Raw genomic sequence first — 16,295 nt, forward strand, 5'->3', positions numbered from 1 at the left:
CCTTTATAAATTATAAAAGTATATATAAAAATATATTACCCTCATTAAGTAGCTGGGGAAATAAGAACATATCTATTCTTCCTTTAGTTGTTTTAACAAAGTAATAGTTTTACTAAAGCTCATGGCAATCAAAATGTAGCAAAAAAAATAGGATCATGATGTTGCTATATGAGCAGCTGTCAGGAAGCATGCACAGTGTAGCACAGCGGAGCAATTTGTACTTACTGTCTAGTTTCAATTCCACACACCTGTCTACAGCAGTCTGTGAGTTCTAGATACAAAAGAAAATAAGCAAAGGCAAAACGAAAAAAAATCTGTTTCTAGAAAGGTGGTATTTTTGCAAACATTGTGAAGAGTTGTGCATTTATTATGTGCCAGGTAGTTTATTTGATAGAGGGGATCAGAGATTAACATCACATGGGCAGTTTCCCCCAAAAATACTACAATCGAGAAGGAAGGAATCAAACAGGCAGTTGTAACACAGAAAAGTGCATGACATAAAAGAAGGATTCGTGTGACGCTTGATAGGACACAAAAAGGGAAAGGAGGAGATTCTAGGGCAAGCAAAGAGGTCAGATCAGGATTCCTGGGGGTGCTAGAGTCCCTTCAGAATTCTTAGTATTAATTGGGCATTATTATCCCGAACACACCGATGAGCCCAGGTAAGAGACACCCAGAAGCCTGTGAGTGGTTCACAAAGGCTGGCACTCAGACTTTCAGGTGTCCAAAGCACCTCTTCATTATTGTGTTACAAGTATCATATGCTTCAAAATACACAATCTTGTAGTTTTCAAATATAAGTATCACACTGTACAATCCAGTTTGTCGTTGTCTTCATTTTTGTATTATTTGAGTCCTAGAGTATTACATAGTATTAGTGCTATGTATGGATGCAATGACTGTGTCCTCTGAATATGGGAACCTTCTCTTTGTGCATAAAGATAATGGCACTTCTCTAAAGCAAGGGTGTTCCAATAGTTTCTCTCTTTTTTTCTTTTTATTCAGCAGTGGGCTAAACAAGTAGAAACTGAAGAACACATGCATTTTTTAAATTAAAATGTTCAATGTCCTTTATTGAGAAATTTGGGGTTTTAGTAGTGATGTAAAAAAACAGGCAAAAAATTTTAATTGAACTATTTTATTATCTTAAAATGATTATACATTGAGGTAGCTTTCACCATTAATCAACTAAATGAGAGAGAGAGTTGAAATCTTCTGCATAAAAGTGGAAATTTTCAGTCAAGATACATGTGAGCATACATTAGTATGCTCAGGAGGCATAGATCTCTGAGAATGTTTGAATATCCGACACTCATTTATCCTCAGGTTTAAATCTGAGGTTTTGTAAAAGAGGATGACCTTTTACAGACTCAGCTAGTTGTTCAATACATGTTGAACAGAATCGCGCCTCATACATAACCTAAAAATTGCATGTGATTCTGGGTTCTGATTAATTGTTTTCAAGATGTTTGGGTTATAGGTGTCTTTTTTAAAATAGGTTTATTTCTGCTGATTCAATCAACTTCTCTTGAGAGTTGAAGACACTGATATGACAGAAAATTGAAAAGTCAGACCTGTGCTGAAATTCCCTGGTCAACGACAGCCTCAGGAGCATAGATCGTGATTTCTACTTAGGAAAACCTGTGCCTTTTCTCAGACGTTGTGACTTCATTTTCTTCATCTAACTACAGTGCTTCAAAGTCTAAGATTCTTTTGACCTTAGAATTCTTAGTTTGCATTTTCTATGTTTCACCCACTTGACAGTTTAAACTTATTAATATAGTGCACTGACTTGAATAAATAAGCAACATACTTGTTTTTGTTTGCAGTTTCAATTTTAGTGTTGAAGGTATCTAATTTTACCCATTGGGTAAATCACCTTCATCTGTCATTAGTGATGAAAAGCTGAGTATCAGAATTTTGAAGTTGTAGAAAGTTTTGATTTAAGAAAGCGGTTCAGTATACCTCTTTAACAGCTTTTTTATTTGGACATTTGACTGCATTTGAACAAATATAAAATGTATGTCCTACCTACTTTTTTCCAATAATCTACAAAAGTGATAGCAACTAAAGGGTCAAACATATATTACAGTCACACACTTGATCACTTTCTTCTTCCCATAATGCTGTGGGTCCCTTTTGCAAATTTAGATGCAAACCTTTCAGCACAAGTGTTAGGTTAGCTGGGCAGACCAGCCATTCTGTCTCATTTGCGCAAAGTTTTTTTTTTCTCATGTCATTACAAATTTGTTATCTCTGAGGAACGATCACAAAAATGTCTCAAATTATTCATTGGTATTCCTACTCTCTACTTATTTGTGTGAAGTGTATAAATAGGAAAACAAATAGGAGCTTAAAAAAGTTCTGTGTCTTTTAGCTACATCTGTGTTGGGAGCCTACATTTGTTCTCTAGGCTGTGGTTTAATTCCAAGGATAAGATCTGGAGGCTATAGAGGCCAGATGAACTCTTCATTTACTTTGGAAGGTTTTGGAACGGCAGGACCAGAAGGGTGATTTTAGAAGATCAGAGACAGAAAGAAAAGTGTGTCAAATAAGAATGGCAAGATAAGGACAGACAGATAACGTGAGTTAGGAGGGTGGCTAAGAACGTCAAATTCAAGATTGAGTCAAATTCAACCTCTCAGAGGTTACTCAGGACTTGCATATTGTTTTTAGGATCATGGTTCACAGGTGGGCAGGGCTATTCATAGACGCCAGTGGGCAGTGTCAGCAATATTCTGCTGCAGAGTAGTTTTCTTCTTACAAAGTTTTCAGTTTTGTTGTCACTTTTCCAAACTACTTTCTTTTACCCAAACCATTTATAGCACACTTAATAATCATAAAGGTGTATTAGTGACAATTTTGAAATCTGAGTATATTCAGAGAAAGTTTCTGTGGTTATGTGCTCACAATAGGAACCAATTAAGTGGTAGTTTTTCATAGGAATACTTATTTTCAAGCTATCACGTGATGCAAGTCTGAAATATTGCTCATCATGTGACACTTATTTTTATGTCTATATTCCAGTAATAATTTATGCGGCCATCATTTTCTAAATTATTAAAATTAAATGTCGATACAAAGAAAATGTGATGAAGAATAAAAATGATTGGAAATAAATAATCCAAATCGTTTGAAAATTTTATCAGTTTCTTTTTGCAGACCCTTCAAAAACAAATCAGTAGTGGCCTTTATGGAATAGCAGCCCATTTCTGTATTTATCACTGAACTTCCCTTTTGGTAACTATTTTTTTTTAAGCATGTTTTTGTTCCTTTGGAATATTTACCAGACACATTTCAGAATAAGTAATACTGTCTGCTCAAGTGATAAAAATTGCTAACATCTTCCATGTCCTCACCTGCATACTTTCTGGGGGGAGTGAGAAAACCTATATGGGCCTGAAAACCCATATATGTAATTTATAAAACCCAGTTTGGTCCTAAATAACTTGATCGTACTCAATGGTGCCCTATTTACAGTACCTATTTTGCAAAATATCAGGGTTTTTATATGTTTCATCTGAGCAGCTAGATTCTTATTAAAGTCAGTAAATATATAATGGCTTTTCTGTTTTATTTGTCAAGGATCCTCTGTTTCATCTGGAATTGCACAGGTCTGAAAGAGGAAGAGGCAGATGTCCTTTTGATCCCAGCTCCTCCTTCATCTCTACCTTAATTGGTAATTATTTTTGCCACAGACATTAGCTGGCCATCATACTGATTTTGAAACTTTGGTTCTCTTAGTGTTTCTTGGTATGTGTTGACGAGTCCTATGTATTTATTGGTGCTGAGAGCAAGGATAAAAAAATTTAAGCCATGCTAAACTGAGCCAATTTGAGTCTAAAATAAGTGCAACTATACTTGACATATGTGTGTCAAAACACAAATTGTTGCTTAATAACTGGTATAAAACATGTTGTATTGTGCCATTTGTTGTTCAAAAAATGGAGCTATGGGCATACTTTATAAAACCTGGCCAGAACTATTTATATTTATACTTTATAAAACCTGGCCTGAACTATTGTAATATATGTTAGTTCCTTTTGTTTTAATTGCTCTGTGACTTTAGGGGAACTTTAAATATTCTCTTCTTGGTGGCTTTCTTTATATCAGTAGAATTCATCAGAAAGTCATCTCAATTGAGAGCTTTAAAGTTATTTATCTAAATTCCTGTTTACCTAGAATGTTAACTATAGAGGTTGACCAGTTCAAACTTCCACTAAATGTCTACATTGAAATAGTAGAATAAGCTGCTATGTCTGGTCTCGATTTCCATTTGATTCCTATTTAATTAGATGAGGTACCTGAGTACATCACTTAAAACACAATGAAATTATTTTTCTTGCTCTTTTATATTCTTGGGACTCAAAAATGGCACCTTTGTCAAAGTACTCCAGCACTGTGATGGTGGAAATGGGGGAGTTCCCAAACATAAACCTGAAGAGAGCTCTCCCTGACATCCAATGAGGTGCTATTAGGAATCCTTCTTTCAAAAAAAAAAAAAAAAGGAATCCTTTTTTCTCAGTGTTACGAGGTTCTGATATAGGGATGGTACAGATGTATGAATTTCTGTTAGTAAATTTGCAATACTTAGAGTTATATGCTAATACGAGGTCATGCTGTTTGCAAAAGATGGGAAAGTGTGAAACAGCATGTAGGGATTTCCTATCTTAAATGAAGGCTTAACACTTAAAACTTCCCACTGATGAGTAATCAGAATACCATATGCTTGATTTTGAGTTGATACAGATATTCTTATGTATTCTAGAAACTCTATAGCCTCTGAATTTATCCAGACAGTTGATTTAGATGGGCCTTGCATCCCACTCTTTTTATTTCCCCGTCCCAGTCATCATACTTAGGTCCAAGAAAGTAAAGCTTCTTTTATACGTGCAGTTGACCTTTGAACAGCACAGGTCTCAACTTCATGGGTACAGATTTTTTTTTTAATAAATACAGTGCAGTACTGTTAATGTATTTTCTCTTCCTTATGATTTTCTTAACAACATATCTTCTGTAGTTTAAGAAAACAGAAGATAATACATGTAACATACAAACTATGTGTTAACCAATTATTGTGTGTTATCCTTCAGCTTCTGGTCAGTTAGTAGTTAAGTTTTTGGAGAGTCATAAGTTATAAGCAAATTTTCAACTGTACAGGTCAGCGCTCCCAACTTCCATATTCCTTAGAGGTCAACTGTCTATTTGTGGAGCAAAGATCTTATGTTAGCTCTAATTAATAGGGAAAGATTGATTTGCTTCAGCCCCATAATTTACAAAGGCTCTAAGATGAGATTTCACATAGGAAGTAATTAAGGTCTTCCGGAGCTTGAATAAAGAGAGGTAATATTTTTAAAGAATACAATATTTTCAAGAAAAGTAGTATTTTAAGATAGCTAGCATTCCTCTGCTAACCTGTGTGTGTGTGCGTGTGTGTGTGTGTGTGTGTGTGTATAAACAGAATATGAGGAAGAGAGACTTTAAATATGAAAATAAGGTTACCTAAGCTTACCTTTAATAGGAATCAAAATCTTGGGAGTGATACTTTCAGTGAATGCCAGATCCATAAACATTAGAAATGGCAGTGTGTGCATTAAAATACATGCATTTAATAGACTTTTTTTTTCTAATGCCTTTAGTGCTTTTGGAGGTAACTTCATAGGTTTAAAATTTGAACATATTCTGAAGAGATTTTCTTATCATTTCTTTTACCATACATCTTGCACAGAATAGGCCTCCTGTAAAAAATATTCACTGAATAGACTCAGTATTCATAAACAAACACAAAACAAATTTTGGTATATTATTCATAAGAATATTATAAATGATATTGAAAGTAGGAAATTACAGCATAAACACTACTTCTATAGTGAAATCCTAAGATTAGCACACCATTTATTTTTAACATTTCACTTAAATGGTTTAAAACAATTTCTTTAGTCACCCTGCCACTCAGCACTAAGCCTCCCTGGAGCTTATTTATGCATGAAACCAGGAACTTAAAACTGAATTTTTTAAGAGGGGAAATATTACTGGAGGGACATTTCCAAGTGGGTTTCATTGAACTTCCAAATCAAATTACACTGTGCTGAAATGTGAAGTGCTTGCCATCTGGGTGGCTGTTTCACTTATTCAGAAGAGAAATCAAATCATAAGAGCCCTCCAAACTAAACACAAAAGTTATAGGACTAATCCCTCCAAAGAGAAGAAATAAAAATATAATTCTTCATATTTATCCACTAGCTTTCATCCCAAAGTACCTTTGAAAGATCATTCACTCGCTGTAGATAGGCAGCAGCCACTGAGATGGAAACCCGATAACCTTCGTGAGCCAGCAACTCAAAAAGAGAGGAAGTCGGAATAATTCACCCAGTTGAAAAAACAGCAGGAATATTGGCTGGAAAAACTCAGCTACCTGAGTTGGAATTTGGCAAGCTCGGCGTAGCTCACTCTGACAGGGAAAGAATGCGTTAATATGGTATTTTATGACCACACGTGTTCTCTGTTGATGGGTTAGGACAAGACTCCAGCAAAACGATGACCATCTTGAGACCACGATTCTTCTTTGTTTCTTTGTTAAATGTGGGTCGTGCTTACTGTCTGATGCCTATTCACCTTGACATGCGCTTTCACGATAAGAAACTGGAATTTGTAACAATCCTCATAAAGCTAACAAGGCCCACAAAGAAAAAAAATGTGCTGGCAAATCAAAGAAGGTCTTATTATTTCTTAACTTTAGATACAGTTTTCATTTCAGATAACTTAAATTCAGTTGGCTGAAGATCACGTGAACTAAAACCTCACCAAAAAAACTGAGTAAAGAAAGATTATTTGTGAGGTAAAAGACAAGTTAACAAACATGTTTTAATTAAATTTATCATCTAATTTAGGAAGGAACTTTTAGTATCTTGCAATGATTCCATGTGAAACAGAATTTAAGGAGTAAAACAGCCTCGTTGTTTAGCTATGTTCTGAATGTTCAGAAATCAATTGAAATGAAATCATATGTTGATTATGGTTGCTCTCCAAAGGCCATTTGGTTTTAACATAATTTATCTTGGTGGCATATAAATTCATACCGCAGGTGCAATATTTCTACATGTTTAGCTACATTTTCCCCTACTATGATTACTAATTTGATCTTTTAAAAAAAATGGTCTTAAGTAAATGTCTGAAGAATATAAGACATTACAACCTGTCCTTTTTTAAGATTTTTTTTTTCAAAAAAAAAAAAAAAAAAGATTTTTTTTTCATTTATTTGAGAGACAAAGATAGCATGATGGAGGAGGGGCAGAGGGAGAAGCAGAGTCCTGCTGAGAGCCCAATCAGGGCTCAATTCCAGGACTCTGAGATCATGGCCCGAGCCAAGGGCAGATGCTTAACTGACTGAGCGGCCCAGGTGCCCCACACCTGATTTTAAAAGCACTTTGTTGAAACAGTGAATTATTTAGTAAAATAAATTGCTGTATTAGTTGCCTATACCTTTTATTTCATCCGAAGACAGTATTTATTTTGCTACTAAACTATTGGGTTTGGTGACTGACCAAATAAAAATTCAGGAAATATAAATATATATATTTAAAAGAGGGAGAGAGGAGGTGGTGAGCAGAGGGAGAGAGAAAGAGAGAATCTCAAGCAGACTCCATGGCCAGTAGGGAGCCCAACACAGTGTTCGATCTCAGGACTCTGACATCATGACCTGAACTGAAATCAAGAAGTGGACACTTGTCTGACTGAGTCACCCAGGGGCCCCAGAAAATATGTTCTTTATGTCATATATCATTTTGGCCAGGAAGAAAAATATTGGCTGACTTTTTTTTTCATCAGCTCTGTTGGATATAATATTGTAATATTCTTAATAAATTTATAACACCTTCAGCAACTGCAGGATTTTTCTTATATTTTGCCCTCTCGGTTCTATTGCCCCCCCTTTTTTTTAACATTTCATTCTGGCCCAGATTTGTAGTTCCAGGTGTAATTTAATATTTATTGTATGTGCCACGACTATGGTACGCTGATATGCATGTTACTAGCATTTGGGGGAAAACCACTCTAATTTGTCATGCACTTTTTCTTTACTTTCGGAGTGTTAGCTTTGTTGTTAGGTTATTTTTAGGATACTTCTCCAGCTAAAGACTTACTATATTTTATTTCAACAAATAGCCATGAATAAGGTATTTTAGTCACTGAAATTTTCTTTCTGCACTTTTTTTTAGTTCTGTTACCTTTTTTTAACAAATAAATCTACAAACATTTGTAGCCACAGAAATTTTCTTCCTGCCCTTTTATTCATACTAATGAGACCTTTGTGAATATATCTTCTCATTTTGTATTCTGCAAATTGAGAGTCAGTGTTGACTGAATGAAAGCGAATTGGAATATATGCATAGGAAATTTAAGTAATTATTTCAAGTTATTAATAGCATTACAAAATTTTTTTTTAAATATTCCTTTTAAATTAATTTTATTCAGGACACAGTTATGAATGAATACTTCTGGCACAAAATATGACTTAATAAGTATCAGAAAATAAATGAAAAAATCTAAATGAAGGTAAAACATACATCTTTATAATTGCAACCTCTACATAACAAACAAGGTATATTGCCTTATTTCTTGAATTCACCCCAATTGTACAAAAATTTAGAAAGTTATTCCTTAAAAAAAATAATAAATAAATAAAGTTATTCCTTTGCCATGTTCCTGTCCCTAAGAACATTTACAATTTCTGCTGCGCACTCCCATTTGGCAAAATGCCAGTTACCCACCTGTCGTTGCTTCTGACCATAGCTACTAGTCACTGTGGGCCTCTTTGAATATTTTGTTTATGGATTCCTCAAAACAAACAAAAATTATAAGGATAGGAGGAAATAAAGTCCAAACAATGACTTCATAACTAATAAAAGGATATGTTCCGTCTGGTTACTTTTAGTAACCCTAAGCTGAGTGTGTGAACTGGGATGTGGATGTTGGAATACATGGATCATTCTAATCCAGACTCATCCTCTCACATGTATTTTGTTTCTATTTGCAATGATGCATGTTACAGTCATTCTATAAAATAATGCACCTGATGTTAGAATGATTTTCTACCAAAATTAATATGACTCAGTTATAAGATGTAGCAGTTAAATCAGTCTTTAGCCATGTGCTCTCCATGAGGCAAATATATTACACAGTATTTAGCTATGTAGACATTTACCACATAAATAGGAGAAGTGCCTGAGTAAAACTTAAAAAGATAAAAGGCGTGGGAAACTGAATTTTTTTTCTTACCAATTGAAATCTGTATTTCTGACACGGTGACTAAAATCTCAAATCGATCAGTTAGTATACAGTCCACGGACAAAGCTATTGGTAAGTTTCATAAAATAAGAAGGCAGTGAAGGATGTTCAAATGAAACTTCAATTAGAGTTTGTTCTGTGAAAAAGGAATTATGTAGAAAACGATTGTCGTGATGCAATTTAACTAAGCATTATTTACAGTGGATTTGTTTTTGTATATTACAAAAGAGTGAAATGATCCTTATTTTCTTTCATATGAGCAATTCAGTGTAGACACAGTCTTTTGGGGCTGAAACTACTAGGTACAAATACTGGAAGAAAATAGAGTCCTTGTGTTCATGAATTAATAAAACTTTTAAATATTGACTTTTTAAGGAAGAAAAATTCAAGGAACTCTTGTTACTCATATAAATGCCTAATAGGGGCAGCCTGGGTGGCTCAGCGGTTTAGCGCCACCTTCAGCCCAGGGCGTGATCCTGGGGTCCCAGGATCGAGTCCCACATCGGGCTCCCTGCATGGAGCCTGCTTCTCCCTCTGCCTGTGTCTCTCAATCTGGGTCTCTCATGAATGAATGAATGAATGAATAAATAAATAAATAAATACCTAATAGTTTTTTCTTACTTTTAACCTTTTTTTCCCCTGAAGCACTTTTTAAAACTCAGAATCTTGTTCTAAGTTTTTTTTTTGCATTTTATAGCTTTTTAAAGTTAAACACCTAAAATAATTTTGAGATATATTCACTTACTAATACATTGTGCTCTTCATTGATTCAACAAATGCTTATTGAGCATTTTCTGCACACTGTGCAAGATATCGAGGAAAAAAAATATATTAGACATATCAAGAGGCCTACATTCTAGTGAGGCAAAAAGTCAAACATAAACAGTCAGTTAACATAAAGGGTGATTAGGCCCGGGGGCTATGTTGGTAGTAGGAATCAATAAACTAACAAAAATTTAGTCAAGGAAGGCTTCATAGAGGAAGTGGGGAATGGCCAGGTACATGGAGGTGAGGCAGGCTCAAGAGATTACACGTAGGTCTCTGTGATTTGACAGTAATGAAGACCATGAGATATTGAATGCTTTAGCCACAGGCAAACAGCAGATTTCAAGCTGGGGTCCTAGCATGACAGATTTCCAACGGAGACTATTCCCACTATTCTTACATCTGCCCATGGAGCCTACATTAAGCATGACAATAGTAAGTTACATTCACCTGTCAAAATACCCTGCAGATGCTCTATTTTTTTTAGATTATAACCACACTTGACCATTAAAATTAACATGACCTCAGTTGCCATCAGTATTCGGTGCTATAACAAATGAAATGTAAATATATGGCGTAAAAATCAAATTGGTTAATTATATTCAGAATACTGAACTAGATGAGATACCAGTTAAATTTATGGCTGAGCTAATACATTTATTAAATATCCTGTCTCCATAGACATACAAAACTGAAAACTTAGATAATTCTGTTTTTATCATTGGAACTCTAAAACTTATTTTTTTGTTTATATGAAATCTTTTTCTTCTTATTCCATGAAAACATGATTTATCCAAATTTTTTTGTACTTGTAAAATACCAATATATTCATTCACAAATTTACCATAATTATATCCAACAGTTATAATTTTAAAGTATTCAGTTGAAATATGGTACATATATATACCTTATATATTTTCTGTAAATAGTATTAATTATAATGATGCTGAATATTTTGGCTCATTTAATTATTATAAAGTAATATTGGTGCCTAAAGCCTTGTTCTACTTTATAATTTTTCATTGAAGTTTTTTTTTCTTAGGAAAATTTTTTACCCAGCATAACTATTATCTATTACTATGAATTTATTTTGTTCTTTACACCGATAATAAGCTATGAAAGGAGAATCTTTCCCTTCTGAGGAAAATCTAACATTTCCAACAGAAACACATTTGGTTCAGTTTACACAGCGTAGAGTTTTTAAGCACCTGTCTGATTTCTTTGAAGTTTAAGTCATATAGTTCATATTGTGTTATTTGAATTGTTCACAAACGATTTTCTTTTATCTGAATACACAAAGGGAAATTGGGTAAAATTGGTAATATATCATCTTTTCCTTTGTGTAGATAACTTGTCTTGGATGTAGTATTATTTGGTATTATAGGGTTGCCATCTAGTGGCTCGAAGGGGTACTTGCTTGTTAAATTTGTAAATTGATAAAAGGAGTAGAACTTTGACACACCGTGTTTCAGATCAGGGTAAGTGCAATGAAATTGTTGTAAACCAATATGAAATTATTTTCCCATAATAGTAATGTTCTCAAGTGTCAAAGTTCTAGAAATATTTTAAGAAATTAAGTCAAATCAAATGTTAAAAACTTAATAGAAAACTGTCATGATTTTTAAGAGATCTAGTTTTTATACCCATTATGCGTTAAGCATTCAGCCAAGTCCATATTAGAAAAATAAGTTTTGTTTAGAATAATTTTCCAAAATGGCCTTTATATTTTATATGAAGAAAATAATCAAGTTTAATAATTAGCAAGGAAAACATTTCAGAAAAATCCTCACTCTGATGGTTTAGAAGTCATTGAACCCTTTTATAGGTCATCTCATTCTTTTATACCATAAAGTTGATGTTCCCCAAGGCCTTTTAATGAATTTAACATGACTTTCTTTTACCTACGTGCAAGTAGTGCAGGATGCCTCCCATTTAATGAGTCATACCCCTGACCACTGAATGCGTTTATCTCAAAATACACCTTCTCCACATACAGATATAACTTTCTGATGAATGTAACATTAACTGACTTTGATATAAATTATGTTGCTTTTCTTCCCTTCTGTTACCAAACAACGTGCTTCATTAAGAGTTCTGATATAACTTTTCTCTATCAAATAATATTTTAAGTCTAGAGATAAAGCATCTTTGTTTTTCATTTTCTGTTATGTCCCTTATTACACCTCTCAGCGTACACTCAAGCGTGCGGGATGAAGTCAACAAGTACAGCTTTTTTTTTTTCTTAACTTGTTAATGGGAAAACTTTCAAATACAAAGAAAAATGGAAAGAGAAGTACAATTTACGTCTTTATACCATTTACCTGGATTCATCAATTGTTAATACTCTAACACATTTACTTCTCTCTATCCTGTTTCTCTTTTGTTACATGTATGTATAGCTTAAAAGTGAATTCCTTTGTGGGAAACCTAGATTTTATTTATCTGTTTCCTATATATTTTTAAGTATCCACAGTGAATTTTGTGAACCAAAAAAGCTATTTACATTTATTTGTCTTTCTATAAATGAAATAGGTTTATTATTATAACGTTTCTAAAAGCTTATTTTTCCTAAGCCGTCCAATTCAATTTATATCTTATTTTTCTATTTTTAGATCTGATAAAACTAAGGCAATTAGCTTCACTTTTTAAAAAGTAAGCCAGTTAAATTGAAAATAAACTTCTTTATGAAGTGTCTTATTTACAACTCATTTGATTATTTTCTGAAATTTTAAACCGTATAAACATATTTAGTCTATTCAAAGTCTTTCAGTTTTAGAGGCCTTACCTTAGAAAAGTCTCTTTATAAATATTTAAATAATTTTAAAAATCTACTTAATAAAATTTATAGACCTAAGAGTCGCCTGGGTGGCTCAGTTGGTTGAGCATCTGACTTTTGATTTCAGCTCAGGTCAGGATCTCAGGGTCCTGAGAAATGACACATCTCGAAACCCTGCATACATTTGTGATTCCTTGGTCTGATTTTAAGTCTGGGACCTCCAACACATGTAACTAACTTTGTTCATTCTGTTAATGATTAAATTATAAATTCTTTATATCATTCCCATCTAAGCCACAGGTTTACAAATTAAGTGACAACTAATTGGATTATTTACAACTTTGTCAGACTTTGTGATTCCTACACTAAAAATCATGTTAATGGAAGCAATTTCTTGTTTCAAGAAGGATTCGAGTTAGCCGACTTACATATAATACTGCTACTACTACTACAAAAATTAATAATAATCCCCCTGATGATATGAGGATTAGAAGAAGTTTAGTAAAATAAAATGAACCAGATTACTTGCCAAAGATTCATATAGGTCTGGGGTACCTAGATGGCTCAGTTGGTTAAGCATCGGACTCCTGATTTCAGATCCGGTCATCATCTCAGAGTCATTAGATTGAGCACTGCGTGGGCTCTGTGCTGAGTGGGGCGTCTGCTTGAGGTTCTTTCCCTCTGCCTCTCCCTCGACTCATGTGTGCTCTCTCTCTGTCAAACAAATAAATACATCTTTGAAAAAATATATTCATTAGATCTTAGTATAGGCCCACTATTGTTTAAAGTATTTTACTCTTTACAATACTTGCAAGTGCTTTTCCTATTTGGAAATGAGGAAACTGAGGCACAGAGAGGTGAAACAACTAGGCCACGTTCACACAGCTAGTGAGTGGCAGAGTCAGTATTCAGGCTCCAGCAATCTGACGGTACCATCCATACTCCTACAATAGGTCTCATTTCATAAGGTCATAGACACAGTAATGGATATGTTTAACATAATTGTGGCCTATAGATTGTTGTCAGATCCAGAGAGAAATACTGACTTCTTTTCTACCTGATGTTTCCATGTAGGTAGTGAATTGTTTGCTGGACTCTATAGTGACTACTGGGGCCGAGATGCTGCAATCTTCCGGAGTATGGGGCGACTGGCTCATATTCGCACCGAGCATGATGATGAGCGCCTATTGAAAGGTAGTGTCGAAAAGAACGTGTAAATCAGAATTGAAAGCAAGTGTAGAACTCTTGGGAAATTTGCCATTTTGATAATAATGATACAAATGTCATTTATAGTTTTACAAATTTCAGAATTTTAATAATATTCCTAAATTAAAATATTATTGATAGTATGCATATGAATTTGATATTTTATATCAAAATGGACTGGCTTTACTGTAAAACCAAATTGCCTTCATAGCGATACTTAGAAATTGGGATTTAAATGAAGAAATCAAACCAAATATATAAAAAGCAAAAACAAAACAAAAAAAACTAAAAATCCCTTTTATCCAATAAATTCTGCTTTCTCATTGTCTGTTGGTATAATTTTGGATGAATTGATTGCTTTGGTTTGCTTATTTTAATAGGATCACATTGTATTTAGGGACAAAATTCTAGGAAATTCACTAGCCATTCATTGACAGAATTCTTTATGAAGAATAATGTTTATGTTTTGGCACACTGGTCTAGCCAGGGATTAAAAGATCATTTAATAATGAATGATTTTATTATTTTTAGCCTTTTTGTTAAGCTTTAGAATGCACAGTCATTATTGGCAGCATGTTAGCATTAAAATATTTGACATACCATATCAGCCAAGGGTGGTTCTCTTAGATCCCTTAGACTACAACTCAAAATAAATTTTCTACCTTAAAATTAAAATGGTCTTCCATGAGCTGCACTGGTAGATAATCTATGAATTTTTAAAAAATGATAAACTTCTTTACTAAAATACTTTACATATATTTATGTTGACTTTTTATATATATGGGAGGAAATTTATGGAGATAATCACCATCGTGCCCCAATCTGTTCTTTGAATGCATTTTTAAGATATGTTGTTTGAAATTGGTTTTTCCTTTTTTGACCCTTATTTTCCAATTAAAATGTCCTCTAATAGTTCTAAACCAAATTGTTGGTTTGCAATGAGAATGGAGATATCTACATTTTAATGTTTATACAAAATTTCAAGGAAAAGACTTATTGAAACTGAAGCATTCATGTGATCTGTAGTTTATTAGAAGAACCTAGCATTTCGCTGTGACAGCTATTTTACTTTTCTTCCTTTTTATATCTATAGAACCAAAATTTGTAGGTTCGTATATGATTCCTGACAATGAAGACCGAGATGACAACAAAGTGTATTTCTTTTTTACGGAGAAGGCCCTGGAGGCAGAGAACAGCGCCCATGCAATTTACACCAGGGTGGGGCGGCTCTGTGTGGTGAGGCCTGCCTTTCTTTCTCATTCTGCGTGCTTATCTCATGATTTACCCGTCAGGCCTTGGTGAGATTGCATAGTAGGCTTTTTACTTTAAGATATTTTCTAGTTAAAAAAAAAAGATTTTCTAGGACTCCATAGGCTGCCTGAAACCAATATTTGCTATCTGATCTTCATACTTCACATGTCCTGAAAGTTTTAGCTTAAAATAGCTGTGTATTTTCAAGACCATACTAAGAAGAGATAGTTTGTAGTTAGGCTACATTTCTCCCTAGAAAAAGTTTGAACCCCCCTTTTACAAATTAATTTAACCAAAATCGTTTTAGTCCACGTTCTAACTAATTTATATTATGTGTCAACAATTCGGTTAGTTGATTCTGTAGAAAAAACATCTGTGGTTGGTTGGATATTCAGATAGGCTGTTAGTGAATATTCAAAACCAACTGAAGGGGGATCCCTGTGTGGCTCAGCAGTTTAATGACAGCCTTCGACCCCAGGACGTGATCCTGGAGACCAGGGATTGAGTCCCACGTCAGGCCCCCTGCATGGAGCCTGCTTCTCCCTCTGCCTGTGTCTCTGTCTCTCTCTCTCTCTGTGTTTCTCACATTATTTCTCTCTGAATAAATAAATAAAATCTTTAAAAAAAACAAAACCAAACCAACTCAAGTAGCTATATGTATTGAGAGAATGCTAATAATATTGCAAATGTAAGGTTATTTTGCTATTTAAGAATAAATTTAAGAGGAAATTCATATATACAGATTTATGTCCATGTAGGTACACCTGTGTGTGCACATGTGTGCAAACATGTATGTATGCTGTATGTGTGTATGTATGTATTTCTAAAAGAAAGAGTGAATGCTTTCTGTATGTCTGAGATAAGCAGATTATTTCAATAAAATAATATTAAAGGTCACTGTATTTTAAAAGCCACTACTTTATAAAGGATAGACCACTCTATTAACATTCTTTAATACCTGGAAAGTATATTTAATGGAGCAAAGTGAAAGGATACTAACAAGGCAAAATAC

The 16,295-nt window shown here is 34.0% G+C and overlaps 1 protein-coding gene across 2 annotated transcripts in view; it reads left to right on the forward strand.

Moving 5' to 3' along the window:
* The window catches only part of SEMA3E (semaphorin 3E), a 243,235-nt gene that overhangs the window by 181,456 nt on the left and 45,484 nt on the right, over positions 1-16,295 (forward strand). For both annotated transcript variants that reach the window (XM_072759799.1, XM_025987750.2), the window contains exons 5-7: positions 3,586-3,679; positions 13,901-14,020; positions 15,126-15,268. In XM_072759799.1, coding sequence (XP_072615900.1) covers positions 3,586-3,679; positions 13,901-14,020; positions 15,126-15,268 — 357 coding nt within the window. The remainder of the gene's footprint in view (positions 1-3,585; positions 3,680-13,900; positions 14,021-15,125; positions 15,269-16,295) is intronic.

The sequence above is a fragment of the Vulpes vulpes genome, chromosome 5 (assembly GCF_048418805.1).
Source record: "Vulpes vulpes isolate BD-2025 chromosome 5, VulVul3, whole genome shotgun sequence".
In the NCBI taxonomy this organism is placed as follows: domain Eukaryota; kingdom Metazoa; phylum Chordata; class Mammalia; order Carnivora; family Canidae; genus Vulpes; species Vulpes vulpes.